Source organism: Arabidopsis thaliana, chromosome 2, assembly GCF_000001735.4.
Source record: "Arabidopsis thaliana chromosome 2, partial sequence".
NCBI classification, from domain to species: domain Eukaryota; kingdom Viridiplantae; phylum Streptophyta; class Magnoliopsida; order Brassicales; family Brassicaceae; genus Arabidopsis; species Arabidopsis thaliana.
The window spans coordinates 1,111,490-1,132,016 of record NC_003071.7 but is presented as its reverse complement, the minus strand read 5'-3'; the positions used below and the strand labels follow the sequence as shown (position 1 = coordinate 1,132,016).

The window sequence follows — 20,527 nt, the reverse complement described above, 5'->3', positions numbered from 1 at the left end:
TCATTATAATCCAACCTGGCAAAAATTATTTAGTCGTTTTAATTATCAACATCACAATCTTAATACAAATGCAGAGCACTACTTGTTTCAGAATCCAATTCTTGAGACATGTTCTAATCCGGAGAACTTTTGTCATAATCTAACAAATTCATATGATGTTCAAAAATAAAACAAAAATAAGCTCCCAAAACAATATTTTATATTTCAAGAGAGCCAAAAAACAAAGAACAAAAAAGTAATAATCTGGTGTTTGACATTAGAGCCTTGATTATATAACAAAGTTTTGTAATAATGAACTATGTTTCTCTGGCAAAAATCAAATGACACAAGCAATGATCTTTGATCTATAAAACACACATATGTGTACATATATAGATATGTATTGTTTTCAGACCATCCATCCAGGGAAGAATCCATTAACATTCTGTGATGTTGTTGCAGAGTTGGTTGCATTTGCAGGATTGTGATTGTAATGACTGCTAATTATATCAAAACAATAAAGAAGCACAAACAAATGTTAAGTATTTCTGATTAGGTAAAATAATTCAAGGGTCTTGACTATTTGTTTGTAGATACCTCATTTGCAATGCTACATTGCCTTGTAGAGGCTTGAAGAAACCTGCTTCCTGAATTGGAGGGTTTGATTGATAAGAGCTCATGCCTTGTTGCTGTTGTTGATGTTGTTGTTGTTGTTCTGCAGCAGAACTTCCCCAAAACGATTGAGTAAGTGCTGCATCACTGTCCTCCAACTGAGAAAGAAAGAATAGGAAGATTTCAAATGACAAATGGTTTCAGTTTCTTGCGGTAAAAGATTCCGATAGCTACCTTTCTCCTAAGATCTCTATTGGTTTCCAATAACATTTCCTCCTGTAAATTGAGAAAATGAGAGCTTGTTGTATTTGGATATTGTGCAACTTTTATTATATAAAGTATGTACCTTAGTTTTGAGGTCAGATAGTTGATCAAGCATAGACCGAGCCTGGCAATGAAAACGAAACAACGATTTAGGATGAAAGATTCGAAACAAAATTTGTCGATTTTGTAAGCTTAGAAATATACCTTGGTAGATCTTATTTGTCTTAGTGATGCATCTACTTGGCGTTCGAGATGCTCAAGCTCATTCACATCCATCTCGGATAGCTCTTCACCTAGCAAATGCCTAAAAAGAAGAAACATTTAGTAACAAGAGCATATATAGTTACATTTAGATGGACTAGGATATATAAGTACCTTTGTGAATGTTGAAGGATCTCAACTCTTGATTTAAGCTTCAAGTAGTCTTGATACTTATCCTGCCAATTTAAAATAAAATTAAGGACAACTTTGAGGTCAGTCTTTGATTGAAAGAGAAGATATGTACCTGCAAGTCTTTAGCTGATTGATTTGGATCCATTGTTGCATAACTATGTTTTCTATACTTATCAACCGTCCTCGCCATACCACTTTTCATAAAAACAAATGATCATTTTAACTTTTAACATATATTGATAAACCAAACTTTAAATTTCATTATGAGAATAATATAGAAAAAAAACCTTAAAAGCATCTCCATGTAAAAACATCAAGAACATCAAAATGGGTATCAATCTCATGATGTTTGTGCAAGAAAAATAAAATAAATTTATGTGGAAATGATAAGTAGCTAGTGAAATTGAGTATCATCACAGTTGTCTCTTTATAACTTTAATAAGATCATAAGTAGTACTTGAGAGAGATACTAACTTAAAGAAGTAGTCAAAGTATTTTTTATATCTTTTACAGCTTTGTGTATATATCCAGAGGTCAATTCTTAGTCTCTTTGGAAACTCTGATCAATCCTTTGGAAACAATATCAACAACACTCAATCTCATGTGTAAAAGCTTTAACTATATTTATATATGCTCTATAGCTTCTACACATATCTACTGTACTTTTTTCAGCCATAGTCTCTACTCTCTAGCTTTAATCATCATCTAGAGCAACTTAGACGCTTTGTACGTACTTTGATCATCGTTCACTTAATCTCACTCTTTACGAGCCAGATTTATGCGTATGAACTCACAAAATAAATAAACCGTAGTTAATCAACTAATTAATTGTAACTAAATCAAGAAAGACAACAAAGTTTTCATATCCTTTATAATCCTTAAGAATCAAAACCCTAACATGGATCAAAATATAGAAACTTTGAGGGAAAAAGTAGATATATCAAAGATTAAAGAGTTTTCACCTAGGGCTGCTGCAGAATTCGTAGAGCTTGCCACGGTTAGAGAAAATGAGAAGAGCAATCTCAGCATCACAAAGGACAGAAAGCTCATAAGCCTTCTTGAGCAAACCATTTCTTCTCTTTGCAAAAGTAACTTGTCTATTGATCTTGTTCTCTATCCTCTTCAGCTCAACTTTCCCTCTTCCCATCCTCTCTTTTTCTCTCTTCTCTCACCAAGAAACCAAAACCCAACTGAAAACTCTCCTCCTTTTTATCACTAAACCAACAAGTAATGAAAAAGAACCTTTATACACACACACATCTATATCTAGATAAAGTGTATAAGTAAATGTGTAGAGTGTATATATAGATCTTGTCTCAAAAGGATTCTGGTTCTTAATCTAGGGCATGAATTGGTTTCCGGTGACTAGGTGGTGGTGGTGGAGGAGGAGATTGTGGTAGTGGTGGTGGTGGGCCAACTGTGTTCAGGTTCTTCTTTTGTTGAACTGATTTTTAAGAGAATATAGCTTTGTGTTGGTTTTGCAGAGATGCTAAGCCATTCTTGGCCAAATAAATGCTTCCAAACTTATATCCAATCTTATCAACTTTCCTTTTTTAAAAATTAATATAAAATATTATAAATTCTAAAAAGTATTTTTGTGTAGTTACATTATTTTAGTCTTACTTCATCAGGGAATATATATTATTATTAATTTTCTTTTACACTTTTGTTTTTGCAGAAAATAAAAATTGATTCCTAGTACTTTTCTAAGGAGAGTTAAGATCTTTTTTTCTCTCTCTCTATAGTCCAAACAAAATGCTTCAACTTTTCTCTTTCACTCTCCTCCATTGGATTTTTTAAAGATAATATTTACACCATAATATATAAATAGATTGCTTTCTTTCATCAGATCTAGTCCATAGTTTAATAATATGCTCAAAAAAGAAATAAGAAAAAGATTCTAAATATAACCTATAAAGATGCCTTAAATAGAGCATATTCACAAGTCCAAGTCCTATCTAATATCTGGTTATGTATTGTTCATGAAATGAAAGAAGTGCAAATAAAGTTTTGTTGTTTTTTCAGGTATTGACACGTTTAGATTATGTAGATAACACTTATAATGTATATTGTGTGTGTTTGTGAATAAAAGTAAGAAAATGATAGGCTTCTAAAAGATATGTTTTTTTCTGCTTATGCTTTGCTTCTCTTGCCGACAAGTTCTTTCGTATGACAGCTACTTCACGATCGTTTTAATGCATAAAACGGATCTATACGGTTACAAACAAATTATGTCACTCTGAAATGGTTAATCTGATATGGTACTATTTACTATTTAAAGAGAAAATTTATTTACAAAGGTTTTTACGTCTCACATGCACTATGTCTTTTTATATATATATGGTGAAATTTAGATATTGAAATATATCATGTTTTTGTTTTCTTTCCAATTTCTGAAAATTTAGTCACGTTCTTGTTCAATACTATAAAATCAGTCCAATCATGTTTTTGACACTAATATAGATGTGTAAGAATATGCAATCTAGCATTTATTAGAGGGTTTCGTGTTTAGGTTCTCTTCTTAAGAAGACTGATGTATTTTACTAGTTAATCGATTTTCATAAAATACAGTAGAACTCACATAACGACTCTAGATTTATTTATAACAATAACTCGTACATGCTTGACACAAAAATTGCAGATTGATCTTGGCAAGAAAAAGGAAAATTGTTTATGAACATTTAAGCTCTCAAAGCCTTAGTGTTTTCAACTTTTTTTTTCACTTTAAAGGTTGGTAATTGTTTGACAGGTTAATTTTTTAGGATGCTTCTTGTCAGGTTAATTTGTTTTTCCTCACTTCTTCTCATGGCATCTTATACTATCTACATCATGATGATGATGGTTGTTGTTAATTTACTCATGTGATATGTCTCACACAACTTTTTTTTTAACTTTGCTTGCTGACTCATATTTCACTTGGTACCTTAGTTATTTTGTTCAACTTCTATAGATCGATGGAATATTAGTTTTTTTCTTTCTTTCTTTTGGGTACTATAAATCTTGTTGATGGAAACTTGATGTATATGCGCATGTCTTATCCAGATTATCATGTAAAATGATCCTTATCTTCTACGCACTTGCTATCCTCCACCATTCTTTTATGGTTCCAAGTTGTGACCTTACAACATGCAACATATAGATTGATGCTTTAGGAAACATCTAAAAAGAATAAATACGATATAATACTTGCAATGTGCTATTCCATCTTTTATATGGATAATTTAGGTAGATAATACACAACTTTAAAATGTCTAGTTTAGAAATGATCTCTGATAAAATTATATATATGAAAGTTGGCCAACACTCTCCATATGAGTAACACATCATCACACCAATGAGTGCCACATGTCATTCTAAATTAATATCATTAAAAAATAACAAAACTTAGTGATAAAAAAAAAAAAATCACATTGCATTGAATCACCCATTAATCCCATTCTTAACTAAATGTCTTCATCAAAAAGAAAAAATATGAAAAATCATGTTAATGTATTAAACACTACTTTCATTTTACTTTTCTTATTTTGCTATTTTTTAATAGTCATTACTTGATAACGAGTAGAAATTTTCGGGTATTGCAACTTACTTGTTTGCTAACTTTTATTAGTTTAGAATTTTAACTTAGTATTTTCTTATTATTACTTTTTTTTTCTATATGATAAGGTCTTTTTGTGCTTTACGATAAATGGATAACATTAATAATTACATACATATTTTTTTAAGTAATGGTCTTTTGAGATGTTATATATACTAAAAAATTTAATATACGACACTCTCTCCAATAGAGATATATGCAAATGCAAAGAGAGAAACCTAAAAATGTTGATCTAAAATACTATTTAATTTTTGCTTTTTTTTTTTCTCTTTCATGTGAAATCTTTTAAAGCAAATGAGTATAGTTAGTTATACATTTGTTATTCAAATCAAGTCAATCCAATATTTAGCTATGAGCCTATGATTGGAATATTAGATTAGGAGAGAATACATAGATTGAATTTTTTGCTTAGAATCAATTTAGATAACTTTCAAACCAAATAAGTAAACATAATTGCATACCATTGTATCATGTATTGTTAATGTAAGTATTTCATGATAGTGAAAAAAGATTAGAATATAATTGATATTTGAATCAAAAGTGAATCTAACTATACACATATAATTACAAAAAATGAATATAACTTTATTAACTACAAAATACCATACACAAAAATAACATAAATTAACAATAAAAATAGTTAAACATAATTTTTCTAAACAATTTTCAAAACAACAACCCACGCATAGCGTGGGTACTCACCTAATAGTCATAATAATTATTTTTCTATACGTCTCCACAAATTACTCCTAGAGATGGTCTATACATTATTAATCATTCTAATCAGTAATCACTTAAGAAAAAGGAGTTATTAAATGATGCATAATTATATATGATAAGCTTAATTAGAAAGAAATAATTATGATACATTATTGTCCTGTTTTCGAAAAATTTGGAATAAGGCTCAAGTATTAGTTAGTCATATTTGCAGAAGATAATATTATTGTTCAACTAGATGTATTAGAAATAAGATGTCAATTGGATCGTTCTATTGAAAGAATTCAGATCTTAATATCAGGCTTAAGATGCATGATTGATGCAAAAATTTCAAAATACGAGATTTATCTTCCTTTTTTCTCTGTATACTAAAGTTTAATGTAGACTAGTCAGTTTATTTATGAGCTAAATATATATCTAAGAGTTGATAATACTTAACCTGCATGAAAGTGACAAGTTTTCTTCAAAATGTTTTCTCACGATTTTAAGTTCCTCCATGGGAGCTAGTGTGATATATTTAGTATCTTTTTTTCTCTTGTCTTTATTTCTCGTTTTTTTCAATTCTGAAACATAGTGTTTTCTGAAATTATTAAGGATTTTTACTATTTTTTGGAGTGACATTTATGAATTTTGCCATTTTCTTAAAATTTTACGGATTTACTATTTTGATCATTTAAAATTATTAAATTTACGATTTTTAATACTAAAATACATACTTTATAAGAACACATAAAACCTAATAAATTCAAACATAACGAATAAAACACATGTTAATCGTATTTTTATAATTTTATGAAAAATTTACAAATGCCACAAATGGTAAACTCATAATTAATTCTTGATTTATCCATACTTTTAGACTTAGGAACGTTGTTGATTCATTTGTAAAGTATTGTTCTCCAGTTTATATAACCAATTTTTTTTTTCTTAAATTTAATGTGAGTGGTTGACATAAAAAAAAGGTAAGTTTTGCAAGAACCACATGAAGCTATTTTATTAGTACAATTCGAAAGAAAAAAAAACAATAGTCATTTTCAGAAACTCAATTATTAATTCTGTTCATTTATGTATGTATATATTTGGGGTAACTAGTAGCTAGTAGCAATTCTCTTGTTCTGTTGGGGAGAGGTCCCTTGTATGTACGATTATCATTTAATATGATTTTGCAGACCAAAATATTAAAATTTTGTTAAATGGCTATAGGTTACAAACATCATTTTGCAGGGTTTCTTCCGTATAATTAGACTAACAAATTGAAACTACATTAATTAGACCCCATGATGGTCTAAAACCCTAGTTACTACTCGATGGACCATAGGCATTTTAAAATGTTGAGACATGATTTTGTAACAACTTTTTCTGCCTTTCTGCGTCTAGTATTTATTGGAATCTCTTTCACAATTTAACAGCTCTTTCTGGCTTTGCAAATATAGTACATGTTAGATGTTTCTTGTTTGAAAAAGAACTTTTAAACCGTCTGAAAAATAAATCTATATATAATATAGATAATATATGCAACCCATGCAATTGCTGCTGTTCGCCTATATAATATATGATCGTAAGTAGATTATGATTGTTAGATTATCATATCAGAAAACACTAATTCAGTCCGTATGTGTTTCTTAATCCAAATTAAAAAAACGCTAACTTAGTATTTACATCATCATTTTGTGTTCAATAATATAAAATATATGTTATAATAATCTATCAAATCTTTTTATTAATTAATTATCAAATATCAAGATCCATTTAAAACGAATCAAATATTTCTAAGTTATATGAATTTGAAGAATCGCTTGATTATTTTGATTACTCTATAGAGTGAGATAGAGAATAGAAATCATATGGAGTATAAAATTCTAAAAGATATGTATTAGAAAAAGTAACTTTAACCTAGTTCATAATACGAGGTAACACGAATAGAAGTTGGCCAAAAAAGTCGTAAAACATTCAATTTTATTAATTAACATTTATAATTGTACTTTATTGAAGATACTCTTCAAATCTTTAGTTTTGCTTTTAACTAACAATCAAGAACGTAAGATGAGGGAAGCTTACGCAGGTTGATGGTAAGGGGACAGAGTAGGCTACGTGTCGATCTAACGTTGGTTCCAAAAACTATAATTTTAGCATATGTTGCGATTGAACGAAACAGTCATACTCACATCACGTGCCTGTACTGACACGTGTTGACATATTACTGCTGCCTTTTAAGTTTTGATACACACTATTGAGATACTTGATAGTTGAGACTTGAGACTTCAGAGACGCAGACAATTTGTTATTTTGGAGGATCATTTTCTTATTATCTATCAAGTTGCGGGATTAAATCATAATTGACACATAACCGTTTGGTAATTATCATACATACACTCCTTAGTTTGTTTTTTCCCTTCTTTTCGTATTAGATTTCTTCCTCATAATTCTAATATTCGACCAGATTATTTAGCTAATAAAGCTCGGGCTCGTAATAGCCTTTTCTCCCATATAAGCACATCGGTTCCTTAATGGCTCTCTCTAGCAGAAAATCTCTTTTCGATAACTTAATATAAATAGTGTTTGATAAAAAATTTTTTTTTATCATACATACACTTAACACCTGGATTGCATGAAATTGGAAGCGAATACGCGGAAACACAAACGTTTGGGAAACGTCAAAGTGAGTTTTTTGAAAAATTTTAGAAAGCGGGTACATGTTGAGAATTTAAATTTGAGATGAAATTCTGTTTTTGGTCTCTCTTGTTTTTATTTGAGGTTTCCATTTTTATGGTATTTAGCTTACATAGGTTAGTCTTGTGGAATTGAATTCTTGTGTAGATAGAATTGAAATTTGAGAATAAATTGTTGTTTTTGTGTACTCTAGAATTTTGTTTCTTTCTCTCTATGGGTTACTCTAGAAAAGATTTTAAAATAATTACAATATTCAGTTGTTTTTTGTGTACATATAAATTAATTTTTATAAAAATATTACATTATATACTTATTAAGCATCAATGCCTCTGTAGCATAGTGGTATTGCGTTCGCTTCGTAAGCGAAAGGCCGCGAGTTCGATCCTCGCCGGAGGCTTTTGCCAATTTTATTAACTACATATAACTATATATCAGTTACAATATTTATGGGCCAAAAGCTCTTCTTATTGGATTTGACTAGGGAATCTCTCAGTTTTTTTTACCCAATGGCCCAAGTTCTTATATTTCAGTCATTTATTTTCGGTTTTTCTTTGAACATTAAATGATGGGCCACAATGGAGTTATAAACTAAAGGCCCCAATTGAAATCTCTCTCAAAAACTTTCAGTCAAATCTTGAGAACAGAAAGAAAGTCCACGCGAGGACATAAGCGCGTGTGATTTAAAATCGTCGTCGTCGTCTTCCACACCGACTTTAATCTGATTCTTAGAATCGCCGTTTGGTTTTTAACCAGAGAGATTATCTACCAAGGAACGATGATTATTGAAAGAGCTCGAGTTCCGTTGAGCCGATGGCAACAAGCGGCCGTGGCGATGGGATCTGCTCTCGGTGCGTTGGTTGATCCTCGTAGAGCGGATCTAATCGCTGCTCTCGGCGAAACTACCGGTAAACCAGCTTTTGAAATGGTTCTTGAGAGAATGAAGAAGAGCGAAGAAGGAAGAGTACGTTTTTCAAATCACTCAATTTCTCTCTTATTGTTGATCAAATCATTGATTTTGCTTAAGAATGATTGATTTAGAAATTGTTCGATTTAGTAATTCTGGAGTAAGCAATGAGTGATGTTAAATTGATTAACATTTTTACTTGATGTTGGTTATATTGTTGAGTAAGCAATGGTGTTTTGATCTTTGGTGGTATCTTTACTTTGAAGGCTATATTATTGGAGCGTCCTCGAGTTGTGTCAGAGCAAGTAGGTCATGCTTGGGATCTACCAGAAAACACATTTGGAGCTGCATATGCTAAATTCATGGGATCTAGAAACTTCTCTCCCGATGATCGTCCGCCCGTAAGATTCATGGAGACGGATGAATTGGCTTACGTAGCGACACGGGCACGCGAAGTTCACGACTTATGGCACACTCTGTTTGGCCTTCCTACGAATCTTATCGGCGAGTCGTCTTTGAAAGTTATCGAGTTTGAGCAAATGTATCTTCCGATGTGTATGCTCTCTGTGATTGGAGGTACTGTGAGGTTCAACGAGAAGCAAAGATCAATGTTCTTGAAGCATTACCTTCCTTGGGCTGTTCGTGCTGGAAGACAATGCACTGACCTCATGTGTGTGTACTATGAGCGTCACTTTAGTGAAGACTTGGAGCAAGTTCGTAGAAAATGGGGAATCATCCCTGCTCCTCAACATCCTAAATGACGGTTCTAGTTTAATCTGTTTTCGAATCACTTAGTTATGCCAAATCTCTTATAAATGTGTAGTGGATTGGATTAAAAGTTGTACTCGCATTTGATGGTTAATAAGAGACAAGTTGGGAAGTTTTTGATTCAAACATTTTTTCAGCAAAATATTACAGATAAGAGTTGAGACAAGAAACCGACTTCTTATCATTTAAAGGCTCACATCAAACAGTTTCATAGTGAGATAACGCAGCAAAGACAATGGATAGATAAAGGTCTTTGCAATTATTTTACTTGCCACCAGTGAAGAGATAATCCAAGGATGATCCTCCTCCCGGAGCTGCGTGAACTTTGGTCGAAGGACGGTCCTGCAGAGATAGACAGAGAAAGGGAGAGAGTGAGTGAGTATCATTACCATTTCGATTCACGGGTATTCGAGTAAAACGGACACGAAAACGTACAGTGAGGAAGTTGCCGGTGTTCTGTCCTTCAGCTCTGGCATAGTTGTTAACAGGAGTTTTGATACCAGCAGGAATCTGCTTGTTAAGCTCTGCAGGCTCAACAGAAGTAGTAGCAGTCGTGAGTGCGGTTGCAGTCACAGCTGTTACTGGTGGTGCAGGTCCGTTGTTAGACTCAGTAGGAGCGGGACGAGGAGCTGGAACTGGCTTAGGAGCAGGAGCGTCACCACCAAAGAGATAATCCAATGAGCTTTGACCTCCACCACAGCTGTTTCCACGACCCATTGTATAAAATAAAACCTAGCACAACAAACCAAAACACCGAAATATAATAAGAAACTATAACTTGCCAACATTCAGAGATGATAGATTCAGAGCTGAACAAAGTGAAGACTCAATTCAATTGTGAATGCTGCTTAAAATTCACAATCAGAATAGTAGCAACGTCAATTATACAAAACCACATATGCTAACGCAAAATCTTCACCTCAAAGTTCACATTTCTCGAAGAACGTCGGGAGAATTAGACGACGAAACCTAGTTTTTAGCCAATTTTCAAAATAGTGGAACAAGAGTGAAGACTGAATCAGATCTAAAACCATTGAAATCGAATCACCATTTCTAAATTCCTGAATCTACAAAATCCGTAGAAACCAAATCTCCAAAAATTGAGGATAAAAACACCATAATTCGAAGCATGATCGAGGAATCAAAACATAGGAATCTACGATCTAACTTCGTCTAAGACATCAGAGAAACGAAATCAAAGCGATCTGGAGGAATTTTAGGGGTTAAGAAACAAACCTTTTGGTGATTCGCGATCAGATCTAGAAGAAGAAACTCAAGGAGAAGAAGTAAAACGCAGACTCGGAGCTGACTAACTGAGTCATCAGCGAGCCACTCTATTTATAAGCTCAGACCGGTTTTTGTTAGTGTCAGGGTTCCGGTTTAATTGAAATCAAAACGATTTCAAATTTTTTGATTAATAAGACAAAATAAAATTCACATCTTTCAGCTAAATTCCAAAACCGGTTTATGAAGAAATATCAGATAATTATTGTTGATTTGGATTAGAACACGTAAAAAGTAATTAATTAGTAAGAGATAACCAGTGAAATTATTGGTGCTTAAAGAAATTTCACGACGGTGGTGAGGTTCGTGGGCCATTCATGTGTAATGGCCAATCTTTGTCATTGTTCGAATCTAATAATCATTAGCCGTTTTATTATTTAAAAATTTGAACTTTGAAACAAAAGATATTTTGGTATTTATGAATAAAACAAAATTAGCAACTTTTTTTAACTTTGAGCTGTTTCAAGTCTCATGTAGCAGAAGCTACTAGTAATTCATGTTTAGTGTGGTTGAAGTAATAGTTTCCAGTAGCAAGCAACAATAAGCTCAAAACACCTAATTGCCATGAGAATCCGAAGACGGTGGAAGTCGCCTTCTTTTTGTTAATCGGAATCGGTTTCGAATCAGATCTTTTCGCCGCCTTCCTGAATGATGAATAAGTTTCGACTTCTTCGATTGTTAACGCTGGTTTAAGCGAGCTTTTTGCGGTTTGGAAATGGCGATTGAAGACAGCGGTTGCTGCGATGTTTTCTCTAAGTGAGACAGTTCCGCTTTCTCTGCATAGACCCTCGAGCTCGGCACCTGTGAAGAGATCGGTTTCTTCAGCGATTTTTCTGAGATCAACGTCGTCTCCTAGTGTCATGTTGCGTGTATGCACTTGCAGTATTTCAAACCGGGCTTCTAGATCAGGCGGTGGCACGTATAGCACCTAAATCAAGAAGAGGGTAGCAATGAGGTTTGCTATTTCAGAACTCGTGTGATCAAAAGATCCAATATGAGGACTTACGAGATCAAATCGACCAGGTCGCATTAGAGCAGCATCAATTGCATACGGGCGGTTTGTGGCAGCCAAGACGAGGATTCCCTTAAACCAAAACCCGATCAATATCATTGCAACCCAATAACAAAGATAAAATCTTTAAAAGCCTATGAGCTTTTGTTTACCTTTGCTTCTTCAAGACCGTCCATTTCGGTTAACAGTGTAGATAGAAGCCTTTCTCCAACTGTAGAACTATTGCTTGAGCTCTCATCACCTCTACGAAGACCCAAGGAAATAAACATGTTAAGAAGAGTCTATAACACGAAGCAAGAGTTGGGAGAGATAGAGACAAACCTTTTACAGGCAACGACATCAGCTTCATCAAAGAATATTATACTTGGAGAAGCAAGTCGAGCTCTTTGAAATGTATTCCGCAATAATGCTTCACCTTCTCCAACATACATAGAAAATAGCTCCGCACAGCTGCATCGCACACCCACACAAAGACACAAGAAAAAATAAGTTTCTTTAAACAAGTTTCACAACCAAAGGGGGATTTTGTTAAATGTGATCTATCAAAATCTATACCTTAAGGAAAAGAAGGAGGCTTGAGCAGCATTTGCAGCGGCTTTAGCAAGAGTTGTCTTTGAGCAACCTGGAGGACCATGTAGAAGTATCCCACGCATTGGCGATATGCCCATTTTTACAAATGCAGCTGAATGTTTGATTGGCCATTCAACAGCTTGCTGGAGCTTTTTCTGTCACAAGGAAAAAAAAACCATTAATCGCAATGGAGAAAACAGGACAACAAAGTGCAAAATGAATATTTTTAAAAAGTATTGACCTTTAAGTCTTTAAGACCACCAACATCGTCCCATGTCACTTTAGGGATTTCAACTGTGATGCCTCTGTTTATACTTGGACCAACCACAGATTTTGCAATCTTGAAGTCTTGAGATGTTAGAATAAGAGAATCTGAAGATCTTTTACTTGCAGATATTGTCGCTTCACGACATAAAGCTTCCAAATCTGCTCCAACATAACCGTTGCAAGATATTGCAATGGCTTGAAGATCGACACTAGGATCTAAATTGACTTTCTTTGTGTACAGCTGAAAAAAATAGAAAACATGAAGATCACAAACAAACTTACTATATACGAAAATCCCATTTAAGAACTCGATAATTACCTGCAGGATTTTTAAACGATCCTCCTCATTTGGTGTGCTCACTTCAACTAAAGCATCAAATCGTCCCGCTCTTCTTAGCGCTGGGTCAATCGCATCCACCCTTTTGACAAGATCGGGGAAAACCATTGGATCATTGCATTCAAAACCAATGTTGATAATCAACTTATATTATGCTTAAGGTAGACAAGAACCTATTTGTGGATGCTACAACAACAACTCTTGGTGCAGATGATGAAGGCTTGTTTGAGTCCATAAGTGTAAACAGTTGAGAAGCAATACGAACATCTTGTTCTCGTCTGCATTTTAAAGAGAACAAGATTATTCTCAATCTCTTAAAGATCTCTCTGAAGATAGCAACTATAAACTAGGGGTGAAGCAATACCTAGCATCACGACGAGGACAAAGAACATCGATTTCATCAATAAAAATCACAGAAGGCTTGTCTGAAACAGCGTGAGAAGAAGCCTCAGCGAAAGCTTCCCTTAAGACTTTCTCGCTTTCTCCAGCATGTGCTCGATGTACAGAATGAGGGCTAAACAGAGTATTTGACAAACAAAGACAAATCATAAATTAGCTTTAGCCTCTATTACTCCAAAGCATAAACTATACAGAAGCTACATAACAAAGTACCTTAAAACAATCAAATGTGCATCACATTCCTGGACAACAGCACGGACCAAGCTTGTCTACAAAAACCAAAATTTCAATACAAGAGCGGTCGAATTAGCTTCTGCAAGATCAAAGTTTTTTGAAAAATCCAACAAACAGAAACAGAGTTTTTACCTTGCCGGTTCCAGGAGGACCGTAGAGAAGCAATCCTCTAGGCCACTGCAATGATAAGTCAAATTAAGCAAATTAAGCGAAAGAGAGAAGCTATGAGTCCAACAGAGGTGTGGATATATGTACTTTGAGACCAAGAGTTCGAGCTTCGAGAGGGTAACGAAAAGGGAAGATAATGAGTTCTCGAAGCGCTTGCAGAGCTCTCTCGTTGCCACCAATTTCAGCTTCCGCTCGCCATTTCTCATTGCCGGCGATGTTGTCGCAGACACTGCTTTCGGTTTCCAACATGAAGAACCAAACTTTGGGGAACAACAAGTTATTGGCTTTACAGGGGTTTATGCGCCGGAGCACAGAGATCACCACCGGAGGAGAAAATTGATTTTAGACAATAATGTTAGGGCTTTTGTTTTTCTTGTGATTTTTCCAATTTTACCCTTGAAATTGAGCAAAATACCGAACCAAGTGGTTTAAGTCTTAACATGTCCTCTTATTAGTCCATTTGTGTTCAGTGTTCAAACCAGTTTTGAGATCATTGAAAGAATGTCTCTTTGTATAGGATACAATGTATAACAATGATTGATCTAACATGAATCAGAGGGAATTAGTGTGACGGTGCTAGGAATCTCACGCTCCCGGCAGAAGCCTGGTTTGCGGCACGGTTACTTCCAAAATTCTTCCGGTTTGATTCACGAGCGATTCTTGATCCAAACTAAAACCACAACCAAAGTCCAAAGCAACAGTGAGAGAGAGAGAGCTCACAACAAAAAGATTTCAACTTTACTCGTTTGAAACTGAGTTCTCTCAGAAAGTTCTCTTCTTCTTACCTGAATTGCTCTCTTAGGCATCTTTGCAACTTCATGTACACCAAGCAGGCTTGCAACCTTCAAGATTTTACGCAACAATTCAGGTTTATGAAGTTTCTGGAATGTTCTTGAGGCATTCTTACAGTAAAAATGGTATCTTTTTAATTACTCACCTGTCTAAGAATCTTCTTGTCTCCCGTTCCACTTGGTTGCTCAAGATCAGCGATTTCCCACAAGGGAATGTCAAGGAGAGTCTTTATCACATCTTCATCTAAGAACGGGAATCGCCCCTGAACAAGTAACGTTTAAGATTTAAGAACAAAGCACAAAGAATAAACTTTTTTTTTGAGTTTGTGGTTGTGGCGTGATGACATATACCTCTTTACCGTTATCTGCAATGCATCGATCATCTCGACCCAAATTTCTTTTCCAAATTCTCTGCATATCTAATTTCATTTCTTGATCCAACGCAACCCAACTGGAAAAATGAATAAAACTTGTGCGATGAGGTTAACATTAGTTTACATCCATAAGAAATGTATACATAAATGAATCATATACCTTCCATTTCGATATTTAGTTCTGTGCCTACCGTAACCGGCACATTGCTCATCAGCACCAGCGCCAACAAGCAGGATTCTAGCATCGGACTTATACTTGACCCGCTGGTTATTTTCCTCTACACTTGGATTTCCATTATCTTCGTGAATCCAACCATCACCACGAGCAGCTAACCATAATGCTGTTCCTATGTTAAGGTCCTAGAACATAGCAAAAAAAGATTGAATAATTCACATCAAGTTCGGAGGAATGTAATCACAATGCTCAAGACTTTGAGGTTTACCATGTAAGTGTCTGCAGGATTTATGAGTGACATAACACGTTTTGTCTCAAAGCCTAGTTTTGACAGATCAGCATCAATCTCAACAAGTTTCCACCTGAAAATTCCAAAAACATTTGTATCAACATAGATAGTAACAGATATATGCATTTTTCATAAAAGGCTTTTGAAGTTCAACCTTCTAAAAGGTGCAATCTTTTTGAGTTCCTTTATTCCAGCCTTGGCGGAGATCCTATCAGGAGCATTAGGACCATCAAAACTGACATTAAGGAGATCAACTTCATCTGAAGAAATAGATATTACTTCTTTTGATTAGTTTCAGAATTGTTGGCCGAGACAGAAACAGTGTGGGGGAATGGTTACATTTTGGATCAAGGCACTGATGCAACAGCGCAGCAAGAATCATCGAATCCAATCCACCAGAGAAAAGAACAGCTACTGGGACAGCTTCTTTATCTCCCTGTTTATGCCAATACGAAGGTGTTCAGAAGAAAACACATAGCTTCAGAGAAAAAACAAGTTTAAGCTCATACCTGATAAATGCTATGAAGTGAAGTTCGCCGCCTCACTGATTCCTTTAACACGACCAAAACTGTCTGCGCAAATCCTAAAGCTAAACCTTGTCAGACATGTTGAGATTTGGACAGGACTGGAGGAATCAAACGATTCTTAAGCAGTACCTAGAGAAGTTGACACAGATTTGTCTTCCTGAACTCCACTAAGCGATGACGTTGATAGATCTTCAGGTCTAGGTACAACTAATTTCCTTTCCCATTCAATCAATTCTTTCCAGATGGTATTTCTCCATTCGTGTTTTGTAACTTCACCATGAATACATAATTCTGAAACCCCAAAAGAAATACTGTACACGCCACATGGAAGCTCTTCCCAATATCTATGAAGGCTATTACCATTTTCAGTATCCAATCCTGCAAAAGAACAGATGTTACTTGAGCTTGGAGTGTACATAAAGAGACAAAATTGCTCTACTAAGTAATACAAACCAGCACCTTGAGAAACTGAAGAAGCTGGTGAAACAGACGATAGAAGAAAACGAGGGTCTTCCACAGTTGGCGAGTGAACAAGAAGGCTCCTCCGACCAAACGGATCTTTACCAAACCATAACGTTCTCGAGCTTTCCTGATAGAGAAAAATGCTCTTAGAGAAAGTAAAAAAAAATGCTACATAAACAAATAGCAGCAGGTTACCAAATTACCTGCCAATATATAATGGCCCAGGGACCTTTAATCATCGAAAGAACATCTGGAACTAAAGATTTTGCTTTCTCTAAAGACTTCAAAAGCACTTCAGTATCATTATCATAGCTGTTGAGTTCAATTCCACCAAATACTTCGCCTGTACGGAAAATATACAAATCAATATCGTATAGTGTAAGAGAAAACATATGATAATCAAAAAACCTTAAGAATAACACCACACCATTGTAAGCTAGAATGTTCCCAGAAGAATCCACCAATGGTTGCCTTATAGGACTAGTTCCTCTAAGCTGTAATGTAGAACCAATAAAATGCAATTCACCCAAAGAAGTAGTCTCCTCAAGCTTATAAGTTCCTTCACTAGTCTCAACAACAGAGAGAGTAGCAGATTCTTGACCACAATTTGGTCGAAGATGAATAGTCTTTTCTCCTACACTATCAGGACCTCTTTGGCTTAAGACAGCTTTAACATCTTCAACAGAGACTTGTAACTGGTTTAAACCAAGAAAACACACCAAATTAGCTCATCTATGAACAACCAAATTCACTCTCATCTCAATACATTACCATTATCCATCGATAAAAACTCAAAAGTGTAAGTCTTTCTTTCTATATAAGAACAAACTCGATTAAAGATTCAAGCTTTACCAATGATGCTAAATTACTTCAGACAGAACAAAAACCCTAAACTTCTAAACCCAAAAGCAATTCATACTAAAATCACAACTGACGTTGGAGAGAGAGATTTACTCGTTCGAAAGGAGTCTCAGTTTCAGAGAGAGACGACGAAAGTGTCGAGAGTTCGATACGAACGCCGCACACTACAATTGCAATTCCGCACATATCTCCGCCGGCGTCTGTTTCTGGTCTCCGTTTCCGTCAAAGTTGTTGTCATGAAAGTTACTTAAAGCCTGTTTAACAAGTAATAAACATTCTTCTAAAATGATTCTATAAAATGAACAAATTGCCTCCGTAGCATAGTGGTATTGCGTTCGCTTCGTAAGCGAAAGGTCGTGAGTTCGATCCTCACCGTAGGCTTTTTTTAAATTCAATTTTTTTATATGGGCTTATCAAATTGGCATTTTATGGACTTTATGTTTTTCAAGTTGGCCCAATCTATACCATAACAGCGAAAAACATGTTAAACATTCGACTAAAATAAAAAAAAGCTAGAAACTAATAAAGACACACATAATTTTACATTTTTAGCAAAGAAAACAAAATATTTCTTTATATATATATACATTAACTTGAAAACCTGGCCTTTGTATATATTTACAACGAAATGTAATTTTTATTAATTCTTAAAATTTTTAAAATTAAATAAAATACATTAACTAAACGATTTTTATTCTAATTTATCTCTTTATACCTACATTTGTCCATTTGCTAATTACTATTTAAAATATATGTATTTTGTATTAATTATTAATATAATCTCAATTGTATTAAACGAATGCCAACAATATACTCAAATTTTTCTTTCTAAATTTCTAATTATTAACTGTGATAACAGTATATAAGAATCTTTCGCTATTCGTCTTGGTTGACGAAGAGGTGAGAAAAGAACACTTTAAGATTTGCTATTTAACCAGAACGAACTTATATAATTTGATAATTAACCCACTCTATTTTTCGGTATTTATTTTAGGGTAAAAAGATCCATGCGTCGATAATCAAAACATAAAAAACTACTTATCGTAAACAATATTATATATAAATATACATTAAAAAATAAATTGTATTTTTTTTTATAGCTATATGATCATCACATTTTTAACATTACATTTTTAAATAACATATAGACCTATTATGTACCTTGGAGCATATCCTAGTATATACATATTTTGTGTGTATTTGTATTCAAATTTACAATATATAAAATTTATTTTTTGAATCTAATAAGAAAAATACGGTGTTAAACTAGAACTTAAGATACATTCCTTGTACAAAAAAAATTATGTCTAAAATATTTATATATCATCGCATTCGCCGAGTTATTTGTAAAAAGAATTTTGACATGCCTAAAGAGATATAGATGGAACTGGTAATCCAAAACATCAAAAATTCTTTATCGATTCAATCAAAGCCTATTGTCTCGAGAACTCCTTCATCGAGACTTACTTCTAACGGCTCAGAAATCTGCAAGAGCTAGACATGGTCATATATAGTTAAATCTGATCCAGTTGAGTTGAATTTGTGTTTGTTTTACTTTTTCTCAACTGAAATTTTCAAATTTTCAATTTCAGAGCGATTGATTTTTTTGTTGATCTTATTTTAGAGGATGTTGAGAGAGAACACTTGGACTTAGCCATGTAGCAAATAATCATACTCCTCCGATTATTCAATGATTTGTCTACCGATCTTTTTTAAAAGTATCATAAGCTGCTTACTATGATTAGTTGTGTTATTCTAGCTAATACATTTTCTAAAGAGTTACATTTATGACATGGTGCCAGATCTTTTTTGATTTGGTGGTGTATATATTGATGAATACACGAAGGAAAAAATATTCACAGTCAATGGCAGGACCACAACCAATTCGCAAAGATTGGTTGAGCTACGTAAAGGAGGCATTAATTTGGTTGAGCTGGATCCTCATGGAAAAGTGAATAAGAGATTTGTTTGATTGATATTGGATTTATATGAACTTGGTTTATCCGTTCTCTTGCCTATCTCGATAACAGTTGACCCTTTTGTTTGAAGAAAGGAGCAAGATTGATTGGGAGCCTATCTCGCCTTGGGTCCACAAGGTACTTGAATAGCTAACAGATGATTGTGATGATATGATATTGTCATTATATCAAAAATCTTTCTTCTAGAGAATAACTTGTTCTGAACAAAATTTTGTCTAGACAATTTTAAATAACAAACTTATTTATCCATTTCTCCTTCTCTAAAGCAGACAATTTTTTCAAATCATTTATCACACTAATATTATTTACAAAAAAAATAAAGGAAAAAGAATAAGGGTTAAAATTCTACAACATTCAAAAATATAAAAAATGTGAACTTTCTAACATGATAATTAAAATTGTTCTTTAGTTTTTATTTATTAATATTTTGCCTATTTTTAAATATGAAAAGTTAAAATTATTTAAATTAAGTAAAAACATGAATTTTCTTTTTCAAGCTCAAAATAATTTAAACAAGCCGACAAAAAAGAAAAGGTTTGCTTACTACACATACATAGTTATCTTTTTGTAGTAAGTAGTAGAGCTATCAAGCGGGGCCATCAGACTTTGCTTTAATTTGATAGGCCTAGTAAGTAATGTCATAACTTTGTTTTTTGTGGTCAAGTTTAATATTTCCTCTATTCATAAAAGAACGATGTTTGAAATTTTTTCGCACAAATTAAGAAAACTAATTTTGATATTATTTTATTATTATTAATTTAATAATATTAGCTCTAATTCTCTCTTTTCTCTATTAAGGATTAATAAAAATAAAATAATATTAATTTAGAACATCAAATTTTGTGGAACAATAATAAAACCAAAACATCAAAGTCCATAGAACAGAGAAAATATTT

At 33.6% G+C, this 20,527-nt stretch overlaps 5 protein-coding genes, 2 long non-coding RNA genes and 2 other non-coding genes across 15 annotated transcripts; 4 read left to right on the top strand and 5 right to left on the bottom strand.

Moving 5' to 3' along the window:
• Positions 1-178: 178 nt before the first annotated feature.
• SEP4 (K-box region and MADS-box transcription factor family protein) lies at positions 179-2,788 on the bottom strand. 3 transcript variants are annotated; one of them, NM_126418.2, is made up of 8 exons: positions 2,211-2,749; positions 1,361-1,442; positions 1,231-1,292; positions 1,060-1,159; positions 938-979; positions 826-867; positions 577-749; positions 179-479 (listed from the first exon to the last, which is right to left on the bottom strand). In NM_126418.2, the coding sequence occupies exons 1-8, from the start codon at positions 2,393-2,395 to the stop codon at positions 389-391; spliced, it is 777 nt and encodes a 258-aa protein (NP_178466.1). In that variant the 5' UTR covers positions 2,396-2,749; the 3' UTR covers positions 179-388. The 3 variants fall into 3 exon arrangements, with proteins under 3 accessions (NP_178466.1, NP_973411.1, NP_849930.1); NM_179599.2 differs by having other exon boundaries at positions 181-476; positions 2,211-2,788; NM_201682.3 differs by having other exon boundaries at positions 577-867; positions 2,211-2,783.
• Positions 2,789-8,555: 5,767 nt separating this feature from the next.
• On the top strand, positions 8,556-8,627 carry AT2G03700. The gene has a single exon. It is a non-coding gene; the product is annotated as a tRNA-Thr (tRNA).
• Positions 8,628-8,749: 122 nt separating this feature from the next.
• On the top strand, positions 8,750-10,117 carry AT2G03690 (coenzyme Q biosynthesis Coq4 family protein / ubiquinone biosynthesis Coq4 family protein). Its single transcript, NM_126417.3, has 2 exons — positions 8,750-9,191; positions 9,401-10,117. The coding sequence occupies exons 1-2, from the start codon at positions 9,006-9,008 to the stop codon at positions 9,893-9,895; spliced, it is 681 nt and encodes a 226-aa protein (NP_178465.1). The 5' UTR covers positions 8,750-9,005; the 3' UTR covers positions 9,896-10,117.
• On the bottom strand, positions 9,193-9,423 carry AT2G04555. Its single transcript, NR_140016.1, has one exon. It is a non-coding gene; the product is annotated as an other RNA (long non-coding RNA).
• Positions 9,962-11,230, bottom strand: SPR1 (spiral1; the record flags this gene model as incomplete). 3 transcript variants are annotated; one of them, NM_126416.3, is made up of 3 exons in its annotated part: positions 11,139-11,230; positions 10,338-10,634; positions 9,962-10,244 (listed from the first exon to the last, which is right to left on the bottom strand). In NM_126416.3, the coding sequence occupies exons 2-3, from the start codon at positions 10,617-10,619 to the stop codon at positions 10,167-10,169; spliced, it is 360 nt and encodes a 119-aa protein (NP_178464.1). In that variant the 5' UTR covers positions 10,620-10,634; positions 11,139-11,230. The 3 variants fall into 3 exon arrangements, with proteins under 3 accessions (NP_178464.1, NP_001154491.1, NP_001323957.1); NM_001161019.2 differs by lacking the exon at positions 11,139-11,230 and adding an exon at positions 10,822-11,114; NM_001335199.1 differs by having other exon boundaries at positions 10,167-10,244; positions 10,338-10,871; positions 11,139-11,217.
• Positions 10,680-11,114, top strand: AT2G04545. The gene has a single exon (NR_140015.1). It is a non-coding gene; the product is annotated as an other RNA (long non-coding RNA).
• Positions 11,231-11,558: 328 nt separating the features above from the next.
• On the bottom strand, positions 11,559-14,532 carry CDC48B (cell division cycle 48B). Of its 2 annotated transcripts, NM_126415.6 has the most exons (12): positions 14,261-14,532; positions 14,138-14,182; positions 13,985-14,040; positions 13,737-13,886; positions 13,546-13,650; positions 13,355-13,454; positions 13,010-13,276; positions 12,754-12,923; positions 12,520-12,648; positions 12,351-12,441; positions 12,193-12,270; positions 11,559-12,114 (listed from the first exon to the last, which is right to left on the bottom strand). In NM_126415.6, the coding sequence occupies exons 1-12, from the start codon at positions 14,420-14,422 to the stop codon at positions 11,656-11,658; spliced, it is 1,812 nt and encodes a 603-aa protein (NP_178463.1). In that variant the 5' UTR covers positions 14,423-14,532; the 3' UTR covers positions 11,559-11,655. The 2 variants fall into 2 exon arrangements, with proteins under 2 accessions (NP_178463.1, NP_001325037.1); NM_001335198.1 differs by having other exon boundaries at positions 11,581-12,114; positions 12,193-12,441; positions 14,261-14,531.
• A 7-nt stretch (positions 14,533-14,539) lies between these two features.
• AT2G03667 (Asparagine synthase family protein) lies at positions 14,540-17,890 on the bottom strand. 2 transcript variants are annotated; one of them, NM_001084406.3, is made up of 14 exons: positions 17,746-17,890; positions 17,219-17,486; positions 16,995-17,134; positions 16,789-16,918; positions 16,459-16,707; positions 16,312-16,385; positions 16,142-16,238; positions 15,957-16,062; positions 15,782-15,875; positions 15,499-15,698; positions 15,316-15,415; positions 15,111-15,227; positions 14,959-15,015; positions 14,540-14,843 (listed from the first exon to the last, which is right to left on the bottom strand). In NM_001084406.3, the coding sequence occupies exons 1-14, from the start codon at positions 17,836-17,838 to the stop codon at positions 14,736-14,738; spliced, it is 1,833 nt and encodes a 610-aa protein (NP_001077875.2). In that variant the 5' UTR covers positions 17,839-17,890; the 3' UTR covers positions 14,540-14,735. The 2 variants fall into 2 exon arrangements, with proteins under 2 accessions (NP_001077875.2, NP_001324044.1); NM_001335197.1 differs by having other exon boundaries at positions 14,578-15,015.
• A 71-nt stretch (positions 17,891-17,961) lies between these two features.
• On the top strand, positions 17,962-18,033 carry AT2G03660. The gene has a single exon. It is a non-coding gene; the product is annotated as a tRNA-Thr (tRNA).
• The last annotated feature ends 2,494 nt before the right edge of the window (positions 18,034-20,527 follow it).